Here is a 27,249-nt window from a genome sequence, read left to right as displayed (position 1 = left end):
TTCGCAGTTTCTGTTTCTACATTTTCTTAGATATATGATTACCTATCATATGCAGTGATGTATTCCTTGATTTCGAAAAATGAAACATTTGAAATGTTGTCTCCCACAGCCTTAAATAATGAAGAATGCACAAATAACAAATCAATAATATCCCATCATAGAATCGTGTAACATCGTTTTATGTATAATCGGGCAAATCAGCAACTATCAGCTACCGTGATTGTGGATGAGATCAGACGCCTCCGTTTAAATGACGTCCCTCGCGTTTGCGGGTAGTCACGTGTAAGGAGCGCAGGTTTTGATAAGCGCATCCCACCAGCGTTTGGGTGTCAGATGTGGCAGCGAATGTGCTTCGCTAACAGGGAAAATTCGCATGCAACAACAACAACAAAAAAATAATTTGTTATTTGGTGCAAGGGAAATGGAAAACAACGTATATATTCTGTAACAGAAACGTTTCAAGCTGAATCGGTATAACGGGAAGGTTCAATGAACTGATCATCAAAGCGCCGCTCTACCGAAACCGTAAGTGCGCTCCCGATATAAACAATTTATCTTTTAAATTGTTGAATGTTATTAAAATATGCATCTTGTATTAATAACTGGGGAAATCTAGAGTCGTAACGTTAGCAGGCGGACTGGTGGTGTCGGCAGAGCGAGCGTCACGGGCGTCGCGATTGATCGTTTGATTGTTTTGCTAAGGGTTCTTGCACGCGCACGTAGTGATGTGCGGCAGGTCGGGTTTATCGTCAGATCTCTTTTGCTAAGCTTGAGTATCAACACGAGCTTTTTTTTTCCCCCAAGAGTTACAGATCGCGCTTACACGAAGCTCGTGGTCGTCTTCGTGCAGTCGTCGACACGATCTTGCTTAATCGCTTTGTAAATTGTATAGAGAGTGTAAAGTAAATTGTATAGAGAGTGTAAAGTAAATTGTATAGGGAGTGTAAAGTAAGGCACCGGCTACGCGCTTGTTCTGTGCACACGCACTCCTGATGTATACACAGCTCGCCTGGCAGTCTGCTTCTCAGTGGTAGTTTACTGGCATAGCCGAGCAGGTCGGCTCCACTGGCCCTTTAACGTCAGTGCATGTAAACAAACCCCTCGATCGTTAACGGAGGGTGGAAGGGTCGCTGCTCGTGTTCAGATCGGATTGGGGTGATAAGAATATTTTCTGGTTGCCACCCTCTTGGTGAAAGTGCGTTCAGCGAGGCTATATCCGCGTTTGTTTTATCCTGAAATAATGCGGGATATTTACAGTTACTGTGGAAATCGTTCGTGTTTAGTTTAAAATCTCGAAGAGGTTGAAACACAAAGAGGCCCAGTCACGTCATTTTACAGATCTATTGATTTATCCCTTACTTCAGGGTCATCTTAAATTGTGTCTAATTTTTGGAAATTGTCCTGTGTAAGCTCAAGAGTGTTTACAGATTCGCATGTGATATTTTGCAATTACATCCCACATGAAATGTGAAATCTAAACTATGTTGCTTCATGTCCACAAATGCTGCATCTGAGTTTTGCCTCACAGGCTTCATTGATGGGCCACCCCACCCACAGGAGTACTTGGTATATTATCTTGCATTGTTTTCTGCTAGTGATGAGATTTTTGTGGTCAGGCTTGCTAAGGTACTCTGATGGAGTAAGATGGCTTGCCTGAAGCCTGGGTGTTGGGTGTACTAAAATCTATAGTTTAATGTCTCAACCAACAGTCCTATTTTTCTTTGTCTGGTTGTTTAAAACATTTGTCACATTTTTAGGTTTTGCAAGATTTCCTAGATTCACTGCATTCTGATGATACTTTAAGCCTGGGCTGTGAACGTATTTGAGTTCTTGTCAGGTGTTTTTTTTTTGTTTGTTTGTTTGTTTTTTTGGTGTAACACCTTTACTATCTTACCTGTAGCCCTTTCTGGCCCTCCTGGACAAAACTTTCAGGGCCAGAAATAGCTAACCTGACGTTCTCCCGCCTGAGCCCACGGCTGTGTGTTTGTGTCTCGCCATGCTGCAGAGGAGTCGGATGTCCAACTCCATGACTTAAGCAGGACCAGATGCTTGGCCAAGTGTGCTTCATTAGTTCCCCGCTTCCTGCATTCTCCCCTCGGTCTCCCCGCTGCTCCAGAGCAGGAACCTCCCTAGTTGCAGGCACTGTGGACCCTCAGCCACTCAGCTGGGCTCCTTAGCAGCTGCATGAGATCAGCCTCATTGTTTTTGACAGACCCTTGAAAGTGGCTTACACCCAGGCCCCTTCAAGCCACAGGCTGGAGAGAGAGAGAGGCAGTGCTAATCTTCCTGGCCACCGCAAGGGAACCTCCCAGGGAGTGGAGATAAACAACGCAGCTAGTGGAAGATGGCAAGCTGATGCACTGGGCCTACTCTATTGTCCAGGGAGAAAGGGTTTGTTTATTGAGTGGATTTAAGCCTGTGAGGCTGTAGTGTGTCAGCAGTTCTATAGGACTTCAGATGTCACCTGATGTTCCCAACCTACTGCCCTTGTTTATACCTGCTTAGTTCAAATGCTTCTTGATTCGTATTGCAATTGTTTGCCCTGATTCATCAGTGAGTGTTTTGACCAAGGTACAGAATGCCCGTGATATCTGGTTTACACCCTAAATAAGTCTTGAATAAAATTGATGTTGTACCATAGTTTAATCCTGGGCTGGGCTCCCAGAATCTGCAAGCATTCATCAGAGTTGTGATTTCCACACTTAGATGTGACTAATTTTCGCCAATTTACAGAAAAAAGGGAACCACTATTTTTCTGTGGTCAGTTTCTCCAGTTTGCTTTCGAGACTGGCAGGAAGGCAGTCATCACTTTAGAAGTTCCTGTTTCTTAATGGGTGACCCAAGACAGTAGTGTCCACTCACGCACTCACTGTTGTCTTTACGCAAGTTCCTCATGGCAGGATTTCCGCTGCGTGGGAGCCTCGCTGTGTCAGAGATGAAAGCGCCGCTTCTCGGAGGTTCCGGCACATTCCTGTATCTCTGTGTGATGCTGCCAGCGTACTCCTTACTCAGGAAGTCGCTTTCTGTCTGTGCTTGTGCATGTTTAAGACGTGTCTGATGAGCGATGAGTCAGACAAATGAGCTTTGATAATTGTCACATAATTGCCATCTACCTGCGGGCAATCCTGGGCTTCGCTTGGTCACAGCCGTTATGGTAATGACATTACTGCATTACTGGCAGAGGTCCCTCCCAATTTGAAAATGAATGGCATGTTAAAATAAGATTGCGGTAATTGTCTTCGGGGTGAGATACTAATAACATTGACCTTACATTAGATCATGCATTCAGCACTGCAGTTTGTTTGGGGTTTTTTACATTTTATTTTATGTCATTTCCTCCATCCTCAGCACAACAAAAAACAATGAACATTTGCTGAAATCCCCCCCCCCCCCCACCATCGTTGCCATGGTGAGGATTATAATTTCACTGTGCTGCCTGCCAGTTTGAGCGGATGGCGCAGTTGCTGGACTGAAATATTATTTCTATATATAATCCAAAATCTCACGTAATGTGTGACACATCTGCTAGTTTTTTAGGGGTTTTTTTGGCGCGTCTCTAGCGGAGTCTTCTGCCATCGTTGGTCTGGATTGTGCAGGTGTGGGTGGATCTGGGAAGGGAGATGGCAGCGTGGTGGGCGTCCTCGTGTCTCTTCGCTCGGAGGAAGCGTGCCAAAATGCTGCTTCGTCGCTGAAACTCTGAGCGATTTGCTGTAAAACGTAGGAAAGCAAAAGCGTAAAAGGAACACAGGAGCACGCCCTGATTGGTGTCTCAGAGCCAGAAGAGAGCGCATATTCCTCATGTGCATCCAGGTTTTAGAGGGCTGAAATAGAGAAGTTTTATGCTGAGTTTAATATGCGAGTCTAGTTCAGACCATAAAAAACAAGTATTTTCACCACCGTCCTCAAAAAGACGCTCTATAAATACTAGCTGCTTAATCTACACTTTCTCTAAATAGCCAGCATATTTAAATAAATCAAGTCAGTCCTTGGTCATCATGAAGTAGCCAGTCAGTAGGTCAGTTTGGTTTCTGAGGCCCTTAAGCTGTGTCCCGTGACTGTGCTGGCCCATATTCCAAACCAGTGAAAAGCCATTACCTCTAAAGCCTGAGGCCGCGCAGGGAGCAGGACAGGCCGCTGGAGGAGGATATGAAGCAGGAACCGTAAAGTACAACTGAACAATAGCCACTGTAATAATGCCAGCATTAGGTTACGAAAATAAGACTCTTGAGGAGGCTTGTGCCTCATGAGAGGGTTATATGGCTTAAATGCTGTTACTTGGTTTGTGACCATCATGCATATTAAACTCATGCCAATTCTAAGATGGTATTAGTGAAATCCTAGTGTGGTCACTTTTGGATAATCCAGTCTAATTCCTATTGTAATATTTCTGCCAGAACATTTCAAATTGTAATGATGTAATCAGTAGGTCATCTGGACCCAGCAGTGGACTGAATAATAGTAGATTTGATTGGGCTTGTCCCTGACTGACCACCAGGGGCTTATAGCTGGTTGTTTATCACTGGTCCTGTGGGATTTGATGACCTAGAGAGAGAGAGAGAGAGAGAGAGAGAGAGAGAGAGAGAGAGAGAGAGAGAGAGAGAGAGAGAGAGAGAGAGAGAGAGAGAGAGAGAGAGAGAGAGAGAGAGAGAGAGAGAGAGAGAGAGAGAGAGAGAGAGAGAGAGAGAGAGAGAGAGAGAGAGAGAGAGAGAGAGAGGGGGAGAGAGAGAGATCCACCCAGCCATGCACCACTGGCTACAAACTCACCGCTATTTATGGCACCATGAAACATCAAGGAGAATCAATCCTACTCAGCTGGCTGTATTGCTGGAGTTCTTTGCTAGACCTGGGGGTGCTTTCACACTCCTGCAATAAGATTCCCAGCCTGAGCCTGTTTAGAGAAACTGCTGAGGTACTTGTGGCATCTCCCACTGCTAGACACCTGGTTTACTTTGTTTTGTTGTGTTTAGGTTTTTGTTTTTATTTTTTATTATTGTTTTTGGGTTTTTTGGGGGGGGTGGGCAGAGCACATTTCTAAACATGCTATTGATTTATCCTATTTACATTTTTGCTTGATTATGCGCTCTGGTTCCATACTTATTCTCAATGCACATTTATTATGTGATGAATTTCATGAATGCCTTTATAAGCCCATAGCTTGTGGAATCGGAAATACGCTTTTATGCATTGCAGGAATTCTCAGTAATTGCTACCATATGCTCTTTTTTTGTATTTCTTACAAAGTTAGTGGCATGTGTGTGTGTGTGTGTGTGTGTGTGTGTGTGTGTGTGTGTGTGTGTGTGTGCGCGCGTGTGTTTAGCAGTGTGGGTGTGTTATATGGTTGGATCTTTTTCCGAGCATAAGAAACACAATAGTGGAAGCGGAGCAGACTGAGCCATGGCATAACCACAGGACTCTGTAACATTATGCTAAACAGGGATTGTTTATTTGTCTTTTTTTATGCGCAGAATCACTGTTGTCTAAAACGCAAACATTAAAGCTCACAACTTTTATTTTACTTGTATTCTGTATCTTGTAATTGGTCATTTAAAAAGTCCACACTAATTAGTTATTGTCTCCCTTTAAAAATATATTATGTTCTTCCCATATCTGGCATGCACAGTTTAGGCTAAAGTTTCACATTACTTTCTAAAGCGAGTGACTTGGTGTAATGTAGACCTTGGGTGTCCTACTTTCTTCTCGTGATGTGTGCCCTTCTCTCTCTCTCTCTCTCCTTACACCCCAGACATGCTGTCCCCTCTCTATGGAGAAGGCTGAAGATGGAGGACAAATGCCCACGTGTAGCAGACTACTTTGTGGTGGCAGGCCTGACAGCCTCCTCTACGCCCTTGGAGGAGGACGCGGTCGAGGAGGACACGCGCCAGCCGAGCTCGACTCAGCCCAAGGCGCCCATCACTGATGTGGCGGTGGTGATCCGCTCGCAGGGCGAGGAGGTGCCGCGTGGCTACACCTGCCTGGAGTGCACGCCCTCGGGCCTGCCCGCCGAGCTGAACGGAGGCATCCTCATGGGCCCGCAGGTCTTGCTGTGCTACAGGCGAGGCAGAGACAAGCCACCTCTCACTGACCTAGGGTGAGTCGCCTCTGTTTACACTTCCCACGCGCCATCGCTTACCCAACTGCAGGTGGTGATTGTAGGAGGTTTATTATTATGTATCAAATTGATAACAACAAGGCATTAGTATAGCAAAGATGCAGTAATTGCTGCAGTAAATAATTATTTGGTTTGGCAGAATATACTGGGAGGTATGTGAATCTCAGTATTTTGTAAATAAAGGCTCAGTAATTCATACAGTTTACCTGTCGTAATTGTGAAGGGATAATCTGTGGTTAATCCCAGAGTTACCATATCAACAACAAAATTGCTGCAACTTTAATTTGATTAATGGTTGCACATGTGTTTGCTCACTGCCATCATTCAGAGATTACACTGTTTAACACCAAGCATCCCTATATCAACAATGTGTGCCTTGTTGTTGAATTCCCAGTGTCCTCTATGAGTGGAGAGAGAAACTGAAGCCAGGCTGTCACATTGTCCAGACCACGCCCTCTGGTCGCCCTGCCAACATCAGTGGCTCCTCCTCCCAGAGGATCTACATTACGTACCGGCGTGCCCCAGAGAGTCATTCACATGCATCACTGGCTGTCACAGACATTTGTGTTATCGTGCCAGGCAAAGGAGAAGCACCACCACATGCCTTCTGCAAGGTGGACAAGAACCTCAATAGCAGCATGGTGAGCACACCTGAGCGTCATATATGTGGCCTGCACCAAGAGCTCCGCTGAGAAAGCCCCAGTTAACATCAGCTGAAACTGCACCAAAGCCAAGCCAACATTATTTCTGAGTCTACTAATGCGAAGCCCAGTTCATTTGCTTTGAAGTAGCTTTTAGTGAGTCTGTACTTGAGTCCAAGTCTCATTGTTTGTTTGTTTGTTTTCTGAACTTTGCTCTTTGCAGTAAATCTTGATTTCTGTTATAATAATTGTGTGGTTTTGTGGGGGTTTTTTTTGCCTTTGTTAGTGGGGGTCCTCTGTGTACCTGTGCTATAAGAAGTCTTTAGCCAAAACCAACACTCTTGCATTCAAAGCAGGTATGTTGCACAAATCGCGCACACACATCACCCCCCAGTGTACAGTACTGATCTGTAAACAAGCATCAGGTTGTGGGGAGGCTGTGAGGCCATTTCAGGGTAATCTCTTCAGAGAGGCAGGGATGAGTGCTCTCGTACGTCAATGGCATTGTGAAATCAGGACACAGATGGTCATGACCCAAACGTGTCCAGCTCGTGGGGATAGTGTTTGTGTTTTCTTGTTTGTCTGCAGAGCCCAGTAGTTCAAGAGTCAGCATCTTGACCCAAGCTTTTGTTTCTAACACACATTTACACGGAGAAGTGCTCTAAGTGATGACAGAGAGATTTCTGGCATTGATCGCTGAGAAGTGCCGAAGGTGGCATGACGCTTGTTGGCTGCGTTCAGGTCTGTTGTCCAGGTACCCAGAGGAGGACTACGAGTCATTCCCTCTGCCGGAGTCCGTTCCACTTTTCTGCCTGCCGATGGGAGCCTCCATGGAGTGCTGGCCCTCCCACACCAAGTACTCCCTCCCTGTCTTTTCCACATTCGTTCTCACTGGAGCGTCAGGAGAGAAGGTGAGATGTACCTGAGTATTTGAACGTTTCCTCACCGTCCCCCGCACCCCCATCCCTATACATGCACACACATGCGCACACACACTTGTATGTCTGCTCTGTTCAGTTTTTAAGTCGGCCTCGGCCAGGGTAGCATCTTCAGGCAGAGGTGACTCGTCTTGTAGCATTCAGTGCTGCGTGTGGAATTTCAATCAGTGACTTTTGTGTAGCATATCAAAGCATCACACAAATCATGACCTGCAAAAGGAAATTTCAAAGGGAGATGAACGTTCACAATTACTCTGCTTATTAATGCATAGTCCAAACTTCGCATTAGGGAGGGTGAGAGAACCAGTGTTCCTCTCATTCCCCCAGATAAGCGCAGTGCCGTAATTTATTCACTTAGGTGACTAACATCAAAGACATCTGACTACAGTGGGATTTTTCCTTTCTAGCTGCTCTAAGAAGAAGCAGAAACAGTGTGTATCTCAAGTGACGAGTTCTAAGAAAAGAATTCACATGCCTAGAAAAATCTGTTGTTGAATAATCGCACAGTGTATTTGTGTCATTTGAAGTATCGGACATATCTGATGATACTGACAGCTTGTGGAATTGACGAGTGGACGAACGTGTCTCGCATGTCCAGGTTTATGGAGCGGCCATCCAGTTCTACGAGCCGTATCCCGAGGAGCACCTAACCGAGCGACAGCGCTCTCAGCTGGGCCTGAAGGGAGCTGGCCTGCAGGCAGAGGAATTCATGACGGTCCACACCAACAAAAGCATCTGCCTGCTCTCACACTGGCCATTCTTTGACGCCTTCCGGAGTTTCCTAACCTTCCTGTACCGCTACTCTATTTCGGGACCTCACACCCTGCCCATTGAGAAGTGGGTGAAATGGAGACCTCCGGCTTCGAACCTGCATGCATGCTTCATTCTTCTAGATAGCGGATATTAGCGTGCGGATTTCAACATGTGTAATTCTTCAGAGCTTTGATTGTGCTTCTTCTTGGCTTTTCTGCAGGCATATCTCTCATTTCATGCACAAGGTTCCTTTCCCCTCATCTCAAAGACCTCGAATTCTGGTCCAGGTGAGTCAGACCAGTGCAAGATGCTTTAGTGTATTTATCTGGGGCGAAGCAGATTGCTTGTTATGACAACATAGGCACAATGATGCTTGCTGGTCTGGACTTGCAGTTGTTTAAATAGATTGTGTGTCTGTGTGTGTCTCCACAGCTGTCTCCTCACGATAGCCTAATGCTGAGCCAGCCAGTCTCGTCACCATTGCCCCTGAGGTAGGTCGTCATACGCCCTGCGTTCACCAGCTCTGGCCGTGTCAGGTGCCTTGAATATCCTCCTCATCCATTTCACCGTGGCCTTTCGAGCTCGAGCCTGTTTCATGTGTTTTTCAGAAAGGCTTGGCTGCTGCCTTGAACAGAAACATTCATTAGAAACATCTTGTAGGTTTATATTAAACACCACACCACGGATCTGATGCCATGCACCCTTTGCGATAGCTTTCCTCTAGGGTTAGCAGTGCTCGGTTACTGACGAAACAACCTGGGCTTTGTGGGTGGCAGACTATTCTCACTCGGGCACTTTTTGACCTTTTGACCTGGTTCTGAACTCTCTAGAGAGCGTCTGTTGAGGCTTAAGCATGCATACTCTCACCAGCACAGCACCCTCTAGCATGATGCCTCCATATCAGTGTCACGGGGTGTTGAGATGGATTCTTCACCCCACCTCTAAATAACGTAAGCCTTCTGATAAATTGTGTATAGCAACAGATGGCTTACATTATATGTCTATGTTCCAATAAAATAAAAAAATAAAACTGAGGGTTCCCAACAGAGTGACCAGTAAGAGCAGCTGTTTCTATTGAAGTAACTGTCCTGTGTGTGTGTGTGTGTGTGTGTGTGTGTGTGTGTGTGTGTGTGTGTGTGTGTGTGTGTGTGTGTGTGTGTGTGTGTGTGTGTGTGTGTGTGTGTGTGTGTGTGTGTGTGTGTCTCAGTGGTGGAAGGCTCTCCACGCTACTGCTCAACCTGGGCCCCAAGAACGCAGTCACCCTGCTGGTCCTGGCCGTGACCGAGCACAAGATCCTGGTGCACTCGCTGCGGCCGGCCGTGCTCACCAGCGTGGCCGAGGCCCTGGTGTCGGTGAGTGCCGAGGCCCGCGCTGCTCCAGGAGACCTGGGCATGTCCTGGGCACAACACCAGGCCTCTGGGCACGCCTCCAGCTGTCTCTCATTACATCCACGCTCTGGGTCTGGGTGGGGTTTTTTTGTTTGTTTGAGGTCTGCATTGGGGGGGGGGGGGGGGGTAGTGCTAAGTGCATTTGTTTTTCTCTTCTTTCTCTTCTCTCCTCGGATTGCTTTTATCTCCACACACTCCACTTCGGGACTGTATTAACTCCTGGTGTCAGTCCCTTATGTAGTTGCTACTGGTTTTTGAGGTTTTGCACTCTTATGGTCTTAGGCCTTTGCATGTTGACTGGATCCAAAGTTTATTTGTCACGTACAAATCCACAATGTGTCTTCTGCAGGTGATCTTCCCTTTCCACTGGCCGTGCCCGTACATTCCGTTGTGCCCACTTGCCCTGGCAGACGTGCTCAGTGCCCCATGCCCCTTCATAGTGGGCGTAGACTCGCGGTACTTTGACCTGTACGAGCCCCCAGCAGATATAAGCTGCGTGGACCTGGACACCAACACCATTTCACAGTGAGTGACTGTTTGACCTCTGACCTCTGCATAGTTCTGAATTCTCTACAGAGCATCTGTTGAAGTGTTAAATCATAAGTTCAATACGTTTTTCAACTCTACCATAAAAATTCCAGTGAAATTGATTCTCATTTTTCCCCACTTGCTTTCTTGTTTAGAAAGGATTTCAAGGCTTCTTAAGTGAAGATTGTTAATAATGATAATGGCAGGAGTTATCTTGATTCAGGTGGCCATATCATTAGCGTTAAGTGACCCTGAACGGTGCTTTGCATGAGAAGTCAAGCAGTCCCACATCTGGTGGGCACATGCTACTGTTTGCCAGCCAATCAGGGGAAGCCGAGGAGTTTAGAAAGTTCCTGAAGGCCTCAACGATGTCCGATAGCTCTGAGCTCTGTGTGTGTGCGTATTTGCAGTAAAGAGGACCGTAGAGCCCTGACTTGGAAGATCCTACCAAGGAAAGCCTGCAAACATCTGATCAACACCCTCAGTGAACTTCACCAGCAGCTACTGGAGGGTGAGTGGAGGACTCCATCCTCTCATTTTTTCTGTCCTTCCATTTCCTGTTCACCTTTGGCTCAGTTCACTGCCCTAGATATGTCTGTCAGAGCAGTCTCGGCCTTGGCTTCCTCGTGTATGGCTGCAACATTTTATCACACACGGAGCCTTTTACTGACTCTTGACAGCACAGAGCAATAGCACGATGGACTAGAGGTCGAGGCGGCACCCGAATGCCTCCTGAGCCTTGTGATGTTATCTCAGTGTTGCCTGAATGCTGATGGATAGGTCTGTTGGTGCCTCTGATCTCAACTCTGCCCAGAAGTGTGTTTTGCTGTTCTGCTATGCTTGGTATGATAAATATGCCTTATAATGCACTGTAGATATACAATATATCATGGCACAATCAGGTTAGAAACTACAGTAAAAAAAAAAAAAAAAAAGTCATAACTCTTTAAGTGCTACCCGCCTTTGCGTTAGTGACTCTGTTCTTCTTTCTTTCTTTTTTTTCTTTTTTTTTTTGCGGGGAATGCGACGTCACTGTTGTGGCCCTGACATGAATGGTCTAGGGAGGACACCCTGTTCTCTCTGTTTAAAAACAAGCAGTGGGTTGAAACTAGGTCCATTTGCTCCCCATGGATTTCTCTAGCATGTCTTTATCAGTATACACATTACAAAAAAATAAGTGCTTTACAGTCAGATAGGAGTGCAGCTTAAATGAACATCTGCTTACATAAGGCCTGTCAATGTTCTCCAGGCTATCAGCTGAGCCGTGAAGAAGGCCACATGGAGAGGGCCTTGAGTGAGCAGGATCTCGGCAGCGGGAAGAGCCTTCAGACGCTGGAGATAGAGATCCAAGAGGCCTTCCTGCGCTTCACGGCCGCCATCCTGAAGGGTTACCGCGCCTACCTGCTCCCCATTACCCAGGCTCCCTCAGAGAAGGCAACAGATGCTAGCTCTCTCTTCGACCTGCAAGGTGAACCAGCGTCCACTGGGTTCATAACATCTTTTATTTTGCTGTACAGTAGTGCCAGTTCAGTGGAATGCAGCAAAAGCATGTGGTGTGTTTCGAAATGGCATCTGTGGTAATGACTTGGTAAAAACCCAGAAAGGATACCACTAAACCACTAAACGGTGAGAACAGCCGTAACAGCATTGCTTCAGCTGTGAGGAAAGCAGCATTGGCATGCAGAACAATGAAACATGAATCCTTGAGTCTTTTTAGTGATGTAACCGCCTGCCAGAGCTCACTGGGATACCTCTGTAGCTGAGGTCTGGAGCTTTGCCCATGTAGTCTTGCTCCAATCAAGCCTGACATTAGCGCGGTGAAATTAGCCGGCCCGACGCGCCCTACGAGTGTCAAGCTTGAATAAAACCGCACATCTGCAGCTGCTTACATAATAGACAAATAAGAGTTAGTTCCACCTTCTCACACAATGGGTCTGCTTTACAGTGCACGGTGTCAGTGTGTTCAGCACACCTAGATTGACATCGTTTGTTAGATGTCAGTTAGGACTTCCCAGACTTGATTGACTGGACATGTAATTGTATCAGACTGAATGGAAACGAGTTGCCTGTTCAGCCATTAGTCCCTCTAACCACAGCCAAGGCTGCTCCCAGCTGGTCTGACAGCCTGCTGATGTTGGGTGTGGTCCCCGCTGTTCTCTGCAGGGTTCTTGAAGAGCCGCGATCGCTCCCATCAGAAGTTTTATTCCCTCATGACCAAGACTCAGATGTTCATCCGTTTCATCGAAGAGTGCTCCTTCGTCAGCGATAAGGATGCGAGCTTAGCATTCTTTGATGACTGCGTTGACAAGGTATCATTTTTTAGCTACATTTGGTATTCGTATCAATGATAAAGAAGAGAGGTTCTGCTTAATTTACCCAACTATTAGATTAAAATAGATTTAAAACTATTTTGTTTTTCTGTTTAATAATTTCTTTTGTGACCCTCCAGTTTCTATGCTATTCCTCACTTTAAGCACTTCAGAGAGCGTGCATTTTAAACCACACACCAGACATTAGGCCCACTCAAGCGCAAAGATCTAAAGATTGCACTGTAGCAAAAGCACAGTCATTTGGAAGCACAATAAGGGTACTATTTCCATTATAAGTTTTGCTGCACAGATCCCCAGAGATTACGTATGTCGTTTAATTCCTTCCTTATGAGCAGTGTTCTCTAGCAGACATGCGCTGGGAGTTCTTCTTTCTCTGATCAGTCTCTACTCCTCTCTGCTCCTCTTCTTCCCTCCCTTTTCTTTCAACCATCATCCTTTTTGCTTGCGTGGAAAGCTCTTTGGCATCGAAAAAGCAGGAAAGGTAAGCTCCTGGATTCTGCTCCTGTATCTTCCTTTAATGAGTGTACAAGTCTTTCCTTAGAAGAATTTCAACTCATTTCGCTTGGCGTACTAAGCAGCAGTTGGGCTTTTTTTCCCTTGTGTTTTGAGGCATAATTATTGGGAAGACCAGAGACGAAGCTTTCTTGTTTGTTCATTAACAGACTAATTGACAAAGTTTGATCCAATGAAAAGAATTTCTCTTGCTCCTTGTGATGGTTCTGTGACAGAATGCTTCCGGCGCCCAGCCTGAGTGTGTTTGTGCTGCCTTCTTTCATGGCACTGGCATTATAACGGCAGCATTACAGTTGAGCCTGGGCAGGCGTCTCTACGACTCACAGCTACAACACGGTCATGATTCCTGCTTGCTCGTCCCCACAGATCCCTCATGTCCACGCAGACCTCCTCGAACTGTCCTCCCTCTTGAAAGGTGTACAAGCGCTGCCAGGCACCTTCCTCAGGGACAGACAGCTTATTCTGAACTAGACCAGCAAGCCACTCCCCGCTCATCTGCAACAGTGCTTCGGGACACATTAACGTCCCGGGGACAGTGCTGCCTCTAACAGTGCCCCCTCACCGCCCATGGGACATCCTTCAGCAGTCGATGGTGCTTTGCGAAAGCAATAACCAGAGCTGATTTTAGCGTCATATCACTGGAGCTGGAACGGTGGTCAGGCAGAGCCTGAATGTGATTCCACGCAGCTCAGCCAAGCGAAATGTGGTTTCTCGGAGGGGACAGCGTGACCTCCAAGCTACTCGGTGCCCTGGGGAGCCCCAAGGAACCCCACAGAACCCCACAGAACCCTTTAGAGCCCAGCTCGCGTTTCTGCATCTGCCTATGGACAAAGTGCCATTAGGTCCAGTTAAAGCACATGCAGTCATGCGTCACCTTCCCCAGTCCTGGAAGGCAAAGCACTTTCTGATTCCACTAAAATTTTGTGCAGGAAGAAAGTCATGGAAAGTTGAGTAACTGGTTGAGCCCTTCTGCCAGGCGTGTTTCTCTGTGACTTGGTGGTTGCAGGATGTAGGCTGATGCTTGTTGTAATGTGGGGTAAAGGTTAACAGAGAGCAGAGCTGTCTAGAGGCAGGTGCAAGGCAAACTGTCCCAGCCACCAGCCAGGCAACATCATGATTCATATGTCTTTGGAGCAACAAGGCTTCTCAGCATTATGTCAAGATTATTGTATTCAGGGCGTGTGCATGCGTGCGTGTATGTGTGTGAATTGTGGGTGCATGTGTGGGTGTGTGTGGGTGTGTGTTATTGTGTGGCAGGTTTTTTAAGGGGTCGAATGAGGTAGGCAGGGAGGATTAGTCCTTCTCAGTGTAGATCTCATCAGCCAGATGAGTTCATTCGGACTAAAAGCCATCTCCTGTCTGATCCCAGATCAGATGCTCTTCCCTGCTGGTATCCATGTCAAACATCGGCGGGGCCAGACTGTAGGAAATCTTTTACATCCGGCCTGTGTAGGGCCAGTTGTGTTGGGGTCTTGTGTGGGTGGAAGGGGCCCGGGCATCAGAAAGCTCATGATGAGCGTCTGCTCTAATCCCAGGTGGATGCCGAGAGGCCGGAGGACGCCAGGCTCATTGAGCTGGACAAATCTCATCGCAGTGAGCACACAGTCTTCATTACACCTCCGGAGCTGCCACCAGTCCCGGAAGGAGAGGAGCCATCCACGCTTTACAGGTACCACCCAAACCGACACACAGAAATACAGAGAGTGCAAGTCGTACATTACAAAACGCAAAAGTCCTGACAAAAACAGCTCGCTGCAGTACTGCACCATGTAGAAAAAGCTTGAAGAAGCATCCTCTCTGCGGATGTGCAGCCACAATAACAGTCTCTAGGGATCCCAGGGAATGTGAATATTCACCTTCAGCATCCAGATTGTGTAATAGAGTCCTAACGGAGAACATGATCAATTTCAAGTGCAGCAGTTTTGGTTTTTTTTATAGATATTTGCTACCATTGTTTTTCAGGCTGCAGTCTTTGAACTTCTGAATGTCAGGCTTCTAACAGTTCCTGCGCTATGGCAACTTCCACTATTTATTTTTAGTTTCTGTGGCGTATTTGTGTGTATATGTGGTATGAATTTTGAGTCACAACAATGGCAATGTGAAACTTGCAGTGCCGCACTGGAAACAGCAGTCAGTGTTCAGCACCCAAATCTACCAGATGGTCTATGTAGCGCAAATTAGCCTTCAAATTTGTGCGTGTGTGTGTGTAGTTACAGTGGTTTCCCCGTGCTGAATGCTGAGCTCTGCGGGCCCCAGGAGGGCCCCACGATCCCGATGGCAGTCCCACCCTCCAGGCACCCTAGTTCCTCCAGCCCGGCTGCTGTCTTCCGCCGCTCCAAGCAGTGTGTGTGTGTGTGTGTGTGTGTGTGTGTGTGTGTGTGTGTGTGTGTGTGTGTGTCTGTGTCTCTCTCTCTCACCTGCTCCGCACGGCTCCGCCCACCCAGCTGCTGCTCAGAGAACACACAGCTATTTCTGTTGCTCCTGTCCATCTCTCTCCATCTCTCTCCATCTCTCTCCAGCTCTCTCCAGCTCTCTCCATCTCACCAGCTCTCTGATTTGCCTCCTTTCATCAGGAGATCAAATCGGCGCAGCGCGTGGCCAAGACCTACTCGTCCATCCCTCAGATGTGGTCGAAGTGTCTGCTGTGCCACTGTCTCGGCCTGTGGTTCATCTGCCTGCCCGCCTACGTGGCCGCCTGCCACTCCAAGGTGCGGGCACTGCGCACCGCCTACGACGTCCTGAGGAAGATGCAGGACAAGAAGCTGCAGCCCCCCGACGAGGTACAGGTGCCGCGGGACGACCGCGGACCTTCCGCCTGCTCTCAGTAGGCGCCGTGTTGGTGGGGCTCCTGACAGGCGGCAGCGGGCCCATGCCGCGACCGGCTCTGTGATGTCCCGCTGCGGGACGGCTCCTCACTGTGTGTGTGCTCCTGTGCAGGTGTGCTACCGCGTCCTGATGCAGCTCTGCGGGCAGTACGGACAGCCCGTCCTGGCCGTGCGGGTGCTTTTTGAGATGAAGAAGGCCGGGGTGCAGCCTAACGCCATCACCTATGGCTACTATAACCGAGTAAGCATAGCTGCCTCGGATCCACTACATTAAACAGTGTGTTAGTGAGTGTTGTTAAGGGCAAGCTCTGGCAACTGTAGAGGTAGGGTTGCATTTAAACATTATGTTAAACATGATGTTTTCATTATTAAGCCATGTCCGCATTCTGTCAGAGATTGCAGTATTTGATGTGTAAAGCTAGTGTATGCACAAATGTTTGTAAGAAGGATTATTAGAAGGATTGGGAGAAAGGGAATAGGGGCTGTAGTGGAATAGTTAATCTCATTTTTGAGGTTTGAGCTAGCATAGATTCCAAGGACGCTTCATGGCTCCACACACTCATTTTTGTAAGATAAATGAGCATGCTAGCGGATAGCTTCCCAAGGGGACAGCTAGCATTTCTCTGCCTTGTAAGAAGTCCCGAAAAAACATTTGCCAGACACACAAGTCTGGACAGCAGAGTTGTTCCAATTCTATCAGAGTAATTACAGACAGTCCTTGAGAGAGAACACAGTCTACTTAAGATAATGAGGGAGGCTACACAGAATTACTTCATTAATGTGTGTGTGTGTGTGTGTGTGTGTGTGTGTGTGTGTGTGTGTGTGTGTGTGTGTGTGTGTGTGTGTGTGTGTGTGTGTGTGTGTGTGTGTGTGTGTGTTCATTTATGTACGCACACGAGGGTGTGTTTGCGTGCTGTAGCTCATCCTCATTGTCTCTGTGTGTTCTTGCAACATCAGGCGGTACTAGAGAGCACGTGGCCGTCCTCCACCAGAGGGGGCTATTTCCTGTGGGGCAAACTACGCAATGTGGTTCGGGGCGTGGTGCAGTTCAAACAAGTGTGGAGGAGACAGGCCAGTCAACCCAAAGACACAAGTCTTCTCAAAGACCTCTCAGGTGTGTCACGCATACATCATCACACAGAAACGGCAAACCGACGCAGCCAGATCTAGAGAAAAGATGAACCTGCATACCATAATTATTTCACCAGATCATAACAGTAAAAAATCCGTAGGTGCTTTAGAAGTGTCATCACAACTCTAGACGTCAGACAGTCAACTGTTTCATCATCAAAAAATACAAACGAACAAGTCCCACTGGCAGCCGTGACGTCTTCCATGGGCTGCCAGCTGCCTGCAGCATGCTCTGGCCATGCTGATACTTCTTTGGTCATACATCTGCTGCAGACTCCAACATCAACAGGCCCCACATGCAAATGTCACACTGAGAAGAAACTCTAGGCCTGTTTTAGCTCTCGTGTGCATGAACTGAAGAGGTACCACCTACAAACAATACAAAAGTCAGCAAACACTGACTACCTGATCATGTATAACTGTAAAAAGAGCTGCAGTTTCTGCACAGTTCATTTGACACAATCGGACTGATTCTGACACTTGGTGCTTTAACTTTAACTTTTTTCGTCATTTCAAATCAGAATGCAGAGCCATCTAATCGCTCACAGCCTGTTCACATTCAGACACTTGCAGCCTGCTCCGTTCATTATGTCATTGTTGGCCGATTTCCAGTAAACAGATGGTGTCACTCGCTAAATTAAAGTGCCGATCATTATGTCTTGTGTTTCCTCGGGCCTGGATTGCGATTTTAAACATATTTCTTCATACGTCCATAACATAACACTAGCTCCCATTGCGCACAAAATCCCCCAATCCTCATAAAGCCCTAAAGCTTTGGAGAAAAAAATACCCTTTTAACAACCAAGGCTGTCAGAACTTTTACTTATGGACCATAAACTCAGTAAGCACGTGCTCAGCAAGAACATTAAGTCAAGAACATTACATGCTTGAACACTCTGTCTTGAAATTATGGTTTTAAATGTTCAGAATTACCAATGTCCTTAAAGGCAAGGTTGTCCATTCAACATCTGTCCCCGGACCCCACCCGACTCCACCCAGGCCCCAGGGCTCACACCTCTGCCAGCCTCTCCCTCCATCCAGCTGGGGATTAATGGGCTGGATTAGGATGCCTCTCCTCCGAATGCCCTGGTTCAGCCAGCTCTCGATCTCCTCGCTCTCTCTAGCGACGGGCTGCAGCTAGCGACAGGTTGCGGTTAGCCTCGTCTGCAGCTAACCACGATCTATTATATGCAATGTGTTGTTAATAATCTATGTGCATCTCCTGTTCGCTGTAGGGTGGGCAGTGGCTATAGTGTATCTGACCGGGTGTCCCGGGTGCTCCTTTGTGTACAGATGCCAGCGATCTCGACAGTGTCAGCCACGGCAGTCTGGACAGCACCAACGACTCGGCAGAGCAAGTCTCGATCGATACCGACTTCACCAAAATGGACTCCAGCGATGACGTCTCCAGCACAGGTGCTCTGCCTGACCTCGGTCTGTGTCACGTGCGCCTCTCCTCTTCCAGTGCTTCCGCTCAGTGCGCTCGGCTCTTTCTGCCGTTAACTCCGCGGTCCTACATCGCTGTCTGTCCCCTCTCCTCTTTTCCCCTCTCTCTGTTTCCTTGTTCGTGAGAAGTTGGGTTTTCTTCAGAAGGAGCTTGTTCTCACCGTGAGAGTGAAAAACCCTTTTTTTTTTTTCCTTTCCATTCCTTTTTTTTAACCCTCATTAATCCTGAAGCGCGCACACCTCTGGCTCCAGGAACACTGAGGCGATGTCATCACACAGAGGGAGAGTATATGGAGAAAAGAGGCGAGGCGCAGCGAATGTGAAAGAGACTCCTTAGAGGAACGCAGTGTAAGAGGCAGACGTGCCCACAGGAGAGGCAGGCATCTGAGAGACGGAAGCCTGGCTTTCAGCAGCAGAGACTGAAATGCACTCCGCCTCGCGTGCCGCAACTTGGCAGAAGTCTGACAAAGACGGAGGGAATGACCGAGTTATTTTTGACCATATCCGGAGTAAAGGAGGGACATTGATATTATCTTAATGCTCCAAAAGCTTTGTCAGGGGTGGCTTGTGTGCGCTTGTGTGTGTGTGTGTGTGTGTGTGTGTGTGTGTGTGTGTGCACGTGTGCTTGTTTATAAGCTTGTCAGTTAGACTTTACATGTGAGGAAAGCAACGCCCACCTCAGTGTATCTGTTGTGCTGCTGTCGCTGTATATTTGAAGCCATGCCTGTAAGGCAGTTGTATCTATTTCAGTACCTGTACCTTTTATTTTGGATTCCAGTGTTTGGTTGTGATTGTCTTATTTGATTCTCTTATTTTCTCTTATTTTGGTGGTGATGCCCCAACATTTAGAATGCTGGCTCTTGAGTGGGGCATCAGTAATTTAGTTAGGAGTGGTCAAGGGAAATATAGTTGTGTAGATTGTGTGTGTGTGTGTGTGTGTGTGTGTGTGTGTGTGTGTGTGTGTGTGTGTGTGTGCAATTCTGTATATCTGTATTCTATATTCAGACTGGTGTTTCACAATGATTCATGAGTGCATGTTCTGCTACAGGTGGCCAGTCAGATCAGGGCTATGACTCTCTGTCTAAAGAGGAGGTGCAGATGATGGGGGGAGGTGAGGAGCAGGATGGCTCTCTTCACATGAAGGAGAACAGGAAGACAGACTCCAGCCCATGTGAGTCGCACATCATGTTGTTTTTATCCAAAGCTTAGTGCGGAGGTGTGAGCTGTAGGACTTTAGTGCTTCTCTGCTGACACCAAGTGGTGTGTCACAGTACTGCAAGTAATTCGATAACACCAGAAAGATTATCCTCTGTTTCAAGGTCATATCTAGTTTGTGTCTCATTGACCATGTATTAGCTACCTTTGTAAGATCCACGTGTATTGTGAGTAGGTTTAAAGTGTTTTTGTGCTCTTATTTCGTCCTTACTCAATTACATATTGTCCCAATTTTTAGCGTCTAAGACAGGGACCTCTGTAATGGAGGACCCTCCCCCTGAATTGAGACCAACATCCTCCTCAGGTGTGAAACACAGAGCAGATGTCCTCTCCAGAGGTCCCCGCAAGAGGCCTAACACACTAGACATTTTCGGAGAGAAGGCTGTCAGGCCCAGCGCGTCAAACCTGACCTCAGGCATCACAGCCCGTGAGCAGGGGCGGGCCGATCCAGAAAAGGAGAAAGGGGTCGCGCAGGAAGAGGAGGTGGTTGCCATGAGCCCACTCAAACCGTCGGCGGAGAACGGCGCAGGCTGCTGCGCGGTTGCCATGGAGACGAGCGTGGCGGTGGGGCGCAGGCGTTCCGGTGTGGAGCGGAGCGCCAGCTGCAGCGGCACGCCTAGCCGGGCGGCGTCGCGGACTGGGATCGAAGCTGGCTTCGACCCCCTCTCCCTTCTGGCGGCGGAGCAGAGCGAGTCCCGGGACACGGTGGGCGCGGCAGCCGGCACGACGGACACCCCCGCCGCCCGGCGCGACCTGGCCGAGGAGATCCAGCTCTACATGGAGCACCTAAGCAGCCCCGTCACCCAGTGCTCGCTCAGCACAGACCTGCGGGACCTCCAGGGCCCCTCGGCGCTGAGCTCGCCACGCCTTGCTTCGCTGCTCACCTCGCCCTCCGCCCAGAGGCCGCTGGAGCCCCAGGCGCGCGGAAGGCTCTTTTCATCGCCCTCGCTCCCGCACGGACGCCTTCACAAGGGCAAGGCGCCGCGGCCCACCTCCCTGGTCTCTCCCTCCTCCCCGACTCCCTCCTCTTTCTCCATGGACTCTCTGCTCACGCCCACACTGGACGTCTTCAAGAGCAGCTTCCTGTCCGCGGGCAAGGGCGTGGCTGTGAAGGCCAGCCGCCTCTATTCACGGTTGTCCTCACAAACCTCCATCACACAGGTGACTGCTGTGACCCCTACGTTTTGCCGCCCTTCTGTAAAGTCCTCCATCTGCGATCGCCCTTTTTCTTCCTCTTTGTCCACGTGTCTGTGCAGGACGTGAATTCTGATCGGGTCAGCGTGTCGTCACTGGGCTCAGGCGATGCAGACTGCTCATCTCTGTTTGAGAGTGACCCCTGCCCTGACACAGAAGCGCTCCAGTCCCTACAGCAAGACGCTTCTCTCAGCATTCCTCGGCCCAGGAGGAGCCCGTACAGGAGCGGCCGCTGTGCAGAGAGCCCTCCCACCCCAGCCGGACTGACCCGCCAGCCCTCCCTCACAGGTGAGTGAGCGCCCCCTTCAGGACATCCTGAATTGTAAACAGTGTCATTTCTTTATTCCGAATGGCACCCTTCCAAATTTTGAGGCAGGTAGTAAGGAGGCATGGACAGAATTAACAGGGATCAAATATACATAAGTCCTCATCCTAACCTTGCATATGCTTTACATAAAATTTGTTAAATTTATGTAGATCCTCTTCACGGGTCATTGAGCCTCATGTTTGGGGAAAATTCCTGTCTATCTTTTTGTGAGTGTGTTTGCATGCATGCATGCGTGTGTTTGTGTGTGTGAGATGGCTGATTTTGTTTCTGCCCCAGAGCCTGCAGAAGTAGGCCATCAGGCAGGGCTGAGTGTGATTGGGGCACTTCAATCAGACAGCCAAGCGTGAGCTGAAGTTGCTCCCTAATAATCCCTCCAGTGTGACGCACTCGTGGGCTAGATCCCTGCGGGGCCTGGCTCTTCATTACCAGCTCGAGGGAGAGCACATCTCTTATACCCAGTGCCAGCAAAATTAGTATTCAGAAAGCCAGTCGTCACACTGGCCACCTTCCCAAAATGTGGCCTGATTTTGGAGAACATTCTGAGACGAAGAAGAGATCTCAGAACCTGCCATAATCATTTGATCTATCTCACGGAGTTAAGGGTGTGTGTGTGTCTTTCTTAGGCTCATCCTTGGCAGTTGTGAGATCCCCACAGACCCCTGACCTGTGTCTTGATGCTCAGCCCCATCAGAATTATGCCATTGAGGTGAGTGTGTCACAAAAGGCTCCACAAGACATGGTCACTCCAACCATTGTTATTCCTCGAAAGGAAGAATGACTGACTTAAACTGGCAAGTGTCACCAAGTACTCACTATATGTAACAATAAAAGAGCCCCAGCCTGTGAAATGCGGAGGTCAGAATAAACTCCTGGATGTCCAGTGGACTTGAGCAACGTCGGACAAACATCTGAGATGCTGCTCTCTCTGAGTTCTGTGGGGTTCTAAATCTGGAACGCGGTATAGCTGCAGTGACATGCCCAGTGCTGAGTGTGTGTGTGTGTGTGTGTGTGTGTGTGTGTGTGTGTGTGTGTGTGTGTGTGTGTGTACATGCATGCATGCAGGTGCGCATGTGCAGCTGCTCGCGCTGTAACACCTGCGAGAGCCTGGTGTACGACGAGGAGATCATGGCTGGCTGGACCGCTGACGACTCAAACCTGAACAGCACATGTCCCTTCTGCGGCTCGCCCTTCCTGCCCCAGCTCGACGTCCAGATCAGTGACCTGGCGGGCCAGGCCAGGTAAGGAGCAGGCGCCTACGCCCGCTGAGCCATGTGGAGCTGTATACAACACAGGTGCACTCATTCACACTTGTGTTTTCTACACCTCTTTTCTTGGGACCAGAACTCCGTGTCAGGACACGTCCAGTTCCCCGCCAGACGTGACGGGGGCTTTGGAGCCCCAGGGAGAGAGCTCACCCATCAGAGATCCTACAGGCAGCAGCGCCGGCACAAGCACAGTAAGAGCCCTGTACCTCACTCACCAAACCCCCAGCCTGGGACGCTTCACACTTTCACTTCTTTTTGGTTTTATTCCAGTTGTTTATACAATCACAGTAAATCACTGCTCCACTGTCCTAGGCCTAAAACTATAATGAATCAAATTATCAATAAAATCATCATGTCACGATGTTTCATTATTATGAGTATATTAAGAAGAAGAATGATATACAATATCTGTATATGTAAAAAACATGAAAGTTAAAAAATGTTAACATACTGACCATCTATATACATATACATATAGTACCAAACAGCTCTGACATTTAGATGAACCTTTTCAACATAATTCCAGCGGAGAGGCCGAGAAGCTCCAGAGAGCCCTGGAGGATGTTCTGCTCAGTTGGGCAGTGCATTCTCTCTCGCTGCCCTTAATATGCCACCCTGAAATGATCTGATATATGTGGGCTTAATTCAACTAAGGGGCGTGTTTCGCTGACAGAGTGCTACTGAGGTGGTAGACTGGGCCCCATATTAACGACACCTCATCCTGTGTGTAATTACGTTTGGATGACACACTTCTCCAGAGCAGCTTGCATACCGTTTGTGCACTCCCTTCTTCTTTTCACCCTGTAATGTGCATTTTTTGCCGCACCGTGTTCGCCACGCGTGCTTCCGTCGAAGCTCCGGTTCCTGCCGTGCTAAAGCCACGCGGTGGATGCGGTCTGATGGCCGGTGCTTTGTCCCCATGTGCTACAGGAGCAGGTGACCGTGCATTACCTGAGCCCTCTGGTCCTGTGGAAGGAGCTGGAGAGTCTGCTGGAGAACGAGGGGGAGCAGGCCATCTCCTCGGCCACCATCGTGGACCACCACCCCATCGTCTTCTGGAACCTGGTGTGGTTCTTCCGCAGACTGGACCTACCCAGCAGCCTGCCGGGACTCATCCTCAGCTCCAAGCACTGCAGCCTGGACGAGCAGGTGGGCGCGGCGTGCGTGCGCAGGTGGCAGATGTGCAGGCGGAATGTTCAGAACAGTTGTCTGATTTTTTCTGGTTCTGTCTGGGTTGTGGTGAAGCTGTTTTGCGGTCCATCCCACAGCTTCCACAGAGCACTGCGTCGGAGGATAGTAAAAACGTGCTGGTCCAGATTCTCTGGGACAACCCCAGACTCCACCAGGACCCTCTCCCGCCCTGCTACACGCTATGGAACACACTCTGTAAGTCTGCCACTCAAACATTTGTATCGTGGACTTGGAAACTGAGAGTAAAACGTAAGCATGAAGGTGTGCGTCATGGGCTTAAACCCGTGACGTTAATCAAACCACTGCAAACGCAGACTGCCTTTTGTGTAGGTGACGGTATTGTGCGCATGCGCATGTGCATCTGTGTGTGCATGTATGGGGTCTCACTTTCACTGCCCCTGGCGTGTGTGTGCAGGTGGGCGGGAGGAACAGCAGCCCGTGAGCCTGGAGCTGCTGCATGGGGTGGTGAGGAACATTCAGAGGAATGACATCTACCAGCCCATGAGCCAGATCCTCCAGCTTCTCGGCACTAGGCTGGGATTTGTCAGGCAACGGTAAGGACTTCAAGAAGAGCAACCTTGCAGATGAAGAGTAATACTGTAGGCATGGCTAGAGTGATCCGGAGGTACTGGAGTTTACGATCCTGACATTCTATGGTTCACTTAAATAGGTGACTTTGAAAAATAGCTCTTAAAGTTGAGCATTGCTCAACTGCTGGATTAACCTTTTATTAATACTGTTATTAAATATGTGAAACAAAGCAAAGTTTTATTGTTGGCAGTCTGTTTAATGCAAAGGCTTTCGGATTTTAAATTTGCCTTCTCTAACTGTAAAATTACTTGCTTATTACTTATTAAATTGAAAAGAAATTCAGTGGGATTGCCCATTGCTACTATACAGCTGTCACAGTGACCTTTCTTAAGATTTGTTTGTTTTTTTAAACACAAAAAACATTTCCTAGATCCTCCATCATTTTGTGTTCACTTGTAGGAGCCTATATAGAGATATCCTCTTCCTGTCTTTGGTGGCTTTGGGCAAGAATAACATTAACATCGGTGAGTGAGGTCTGATGTGCATGGTTCTCCATTCTCGCGTATTGTGTGAGAGCGACATTCTCACCATCCTGTGTCGTTACCTCATAGATGCCTTTGACCGCGAGTACAAGATGGCGTACGACCGTCTGACCCCCAGCCAGGTCAAGCTGACTCACAACTGCGACCGACCACCCAGTGCTGGTGTCATGGAGTGCAGGAGGACGTTTGGGCTGCCCAGTCTGTGACGTCTCTCGTCTCTCCCTGCACCGCCACGCCGAGGAAGAGACCGAGAGTTTGAGACAGGTCAGGCCCTGTCAAAGAAAGAGAACCAAACTCATATGATCCTGAGGAATCGCTGTTACCAAAGCTACTTCTGGCTCCCAGGAGGGCCATGCAGACACAAGGCATTTCTCTGTAGTACAACCGTGGTACGTGGCCCATTCTCTCCCCACTCAGCGTGTGCTACCCACCTCTGTCTCGTCTTTTAACACATTCTTTACCTCATATAATTTCATCAGTCTGTTCACCACCCTCCTGAACATGTGATGCTGAAACCCCAGACCACATTCAAACTCTTAAGTCCACTCAGGTAATACTTAGAATTGAGGTCATTGTAGATTAGGAGCAATATCACCTAGTGCTCAGGTCACCGCCCCCCTTAGATCATTGGACAAGAACGCTATTTTGGGACCAGTGGCAGTAGAACAATCATATTTGTTGCTCTCCATAGCAGACTGTAAAGGGGCCCTTAGCCAAGCACAGTGAAGCAGCCATCTCTTACAGGGAAACTGCTGCTTTACCCCCATATTCCTCTCACAGTATTCCAAGAGCACTTGTATATTGTTGCAAAACAGTCACCTTCTTGTACATAATCTATGATGCTATTATTCTAAACATTTGTATTATAATGGTATATTTTAAGACATGTATTTGTTATAACTGACTTGTCTCCATTTGTAACAGAAATTATGTGCAGTGTTTTGGCTTTGTTTTGAAAGTGGGCTGTTTGTGGTTATGGTCCTGGAGACCGGTGTCATGTTATCTGTGAAGCATACTGTCTTTTGAATAGGTGAGTTACAGAACTGGACCAAATGTTAACTCATGAATTACAGGACTGTTTACATAGCGAGTAAAAAAAATGTTAATGTAATTGTGTACTACTAATGTCATTCAGTTATGGAGGAAAAGCACTGAAGAGGGGTTTTTTTTCTACTTTTGAACTGAGCAGTGAGGGAATGCTTGAATGAGAGAAAGGGCAAAGGACTGAGAGCTTTATGGAGGCCAACAAAAGAGTTTTTAACTGTTTTATTCAATAGTAAGGTCCCAACAATACAACAATAATACAACTTTACACTGGGACTGATGATGAATACATCCATGTCCCAGATATATAAACATAACGCATATATTGACATTTTATCAATTTGGCATTATATAAAACAGCTTAATGAAACACTAGGTTCCTTTAATAAGGTGCACTGCTTTCAATGTGTGTTGTTTTTTCCTTGAATAACCTTTTGTGCGCAGCCCACAGTCCCTAGGATATGGGCTAGTTCACATGACGCTGCATATTACTAAGATCAAAACATCATAAGAAAGCTGTTTATGATATGGTTGTTTTCTATTGAAACATATGGTTTCAATATTATCAATTGCTAATATCATTTTTTTTTTTTACATTCTTTTTATAAACTGTCAGTGGCACTATTAAAGATGGTACAGTATCATTGTACTTGAGATGACACATGTAACACGCACATGAGCACTTAAATCCTTAAATATGAGGGTTGTGAAATGTACAATTACTGCAGCAAATATATTTTTGCATATCTTAATAGATTCTTATTAGCTTAAAAGCATTCATTCAAGCTACACTGACTTTATTTGCCTTTTTTTTTGCTTTTTTTGTTTTTGGGGGTCTTTTTATTGCTTGTCTAAAATGTTCCCAAAAATGCACATTTTACAGTATACATGTACAGTTATAGATCATGGCATTATTCATTCAGAACAATGAACATTGTGCACATCTATCTGGCCCTAGCTATGAAAGGAAATACTCAACTGTAACCAGATGCTGTGCAGAGCTCCACAGTCCCATGCTTCAGCACTGCCACTACTGCTCTGCTTGTTCCCTTTGCAGAAGAAACGAAGAAGCCGAAAGATCATTGACAGTGTTTAACTGGTTCGAAATTTAAACATCTAACATTTCAGTTTTGTAGAAAGGTGATTTAGGAATTGATTTTTTTTTTAGATGAAGTGCAGTTATGGGCTAATGTGTTTTACACATCATTTCTTGTGTTCATTCCTCTTAATATTTGTATGTTCCTTTTTGCCAGATTCCAGTGGGATCTGCAGAAGTTGTTTATAATTGTAAATAAAGTCACATGGACAGTCAGATGACTTTTAGGCTTCGTTAGAAA

General features: G+C 47.5%; 1 protein-coding gene across 1 annotated transcript; it reads left to right on the top strand.

Annotated features, from left to right (window-relative positions):
- The first annotated feature begins 326 nt into the window (after window positions 1–326).
- dennd4a (DENN/MADD domain containing 4A) lies at window positions 327–27,224 on the top strand. Its single transcript, XM_081715326.1, has 31 exons — window positions 327–525; window positions 5,744–6,088; window positions 6,504–6,750; window positions 7,037–7,106; window positions 7,492–7,661; window positions 8,287–8,525; window positions 8,662–8,728; window positions 8,874–8,932; window positions 9,649–9,793; window positions 10,179–10,354; window positions 10,768–10,868; window positions 11,607–11,825; window positions 12,521–12,666; window positions 13,142–13,168; window positions 14,736–14,869; window positions 15,411–15,543; window positions 15,774–15,980; window positions 16,138–16,266; window positions 16,983–17,139; window positions 18,450–18,590; window positions 19,651–19,773; window positions 20,056–20,978; window positions 21,074–21,299; window positions 21,963–22,045; window positions 22,402–22,577; window positions 22,681–22,795; window positions 23,535–23,753; window positions 23,873–23,990; window positions 24,211–24,349; window positions 24,786–24,850; window positions 24,938–27,224. The coding sequence occupies exons 2-31, from the start codon at window positions 5,778–5,780 to the stop codon at window positions 25,072–25,074; spliced, it is 5,202 nt and encodes a 1,733-aa protein (XP_081571452.1). The 5' UTR covers window positions 327–525; window positions 5,744–5,777; the 3' UTR covers window positions 25,075–27,224.
- The last annotated feature ends 25 nt before the right edge of the window (window positions 27,225–27,249 follow it).

This window comes from Electrophorus electricus, chromosome 6 (genome assembly GCF_041902795.1).
Source record: "Electrophorus electricus isolate QZ-2024a chromosome 6, ASM4190279v1, whole genome shotgun sequence".
Lineage (NCBI taxonomy): Eukaryota > Metazoa > Chordata > Actinopteri > Gymnotiformes > Gymnotidae > Electrophorus > Electrophorus electricus.
Note: the sequence above shows the minus strand (reverse complement) of the source record. Positions and strands in the feature narration are given on the sequence as shown.

What these genes read in the sequence shown, in the direction of transcription:
- dennd4a (XM_081715326.1), top strand. Translation starts at nt 5,778, where the DNA reads ATGGAGGACAAATGCCCACGTGTAGCAGACTACTTTGTGGTGGCAGGC. An exon ending in GACCTCGAATTCTGGTCCAG is followed by an intron (nt 8,729 to 8,873) that starts GTGAGTCAGACC and finishes GTGTCTCCACAG; the next exon opens with CTGTCTCCTCACGATAGCCT. An exon ending in AGGTGCTCTGCCTGACCTCG is followed by an intron (nt 18,591 to 19,650) that starts GTCTGTGTCACG and finishes GTTCTGCTACAG; the next exon opens with GTGGCCAGTCAGATCAGGGC.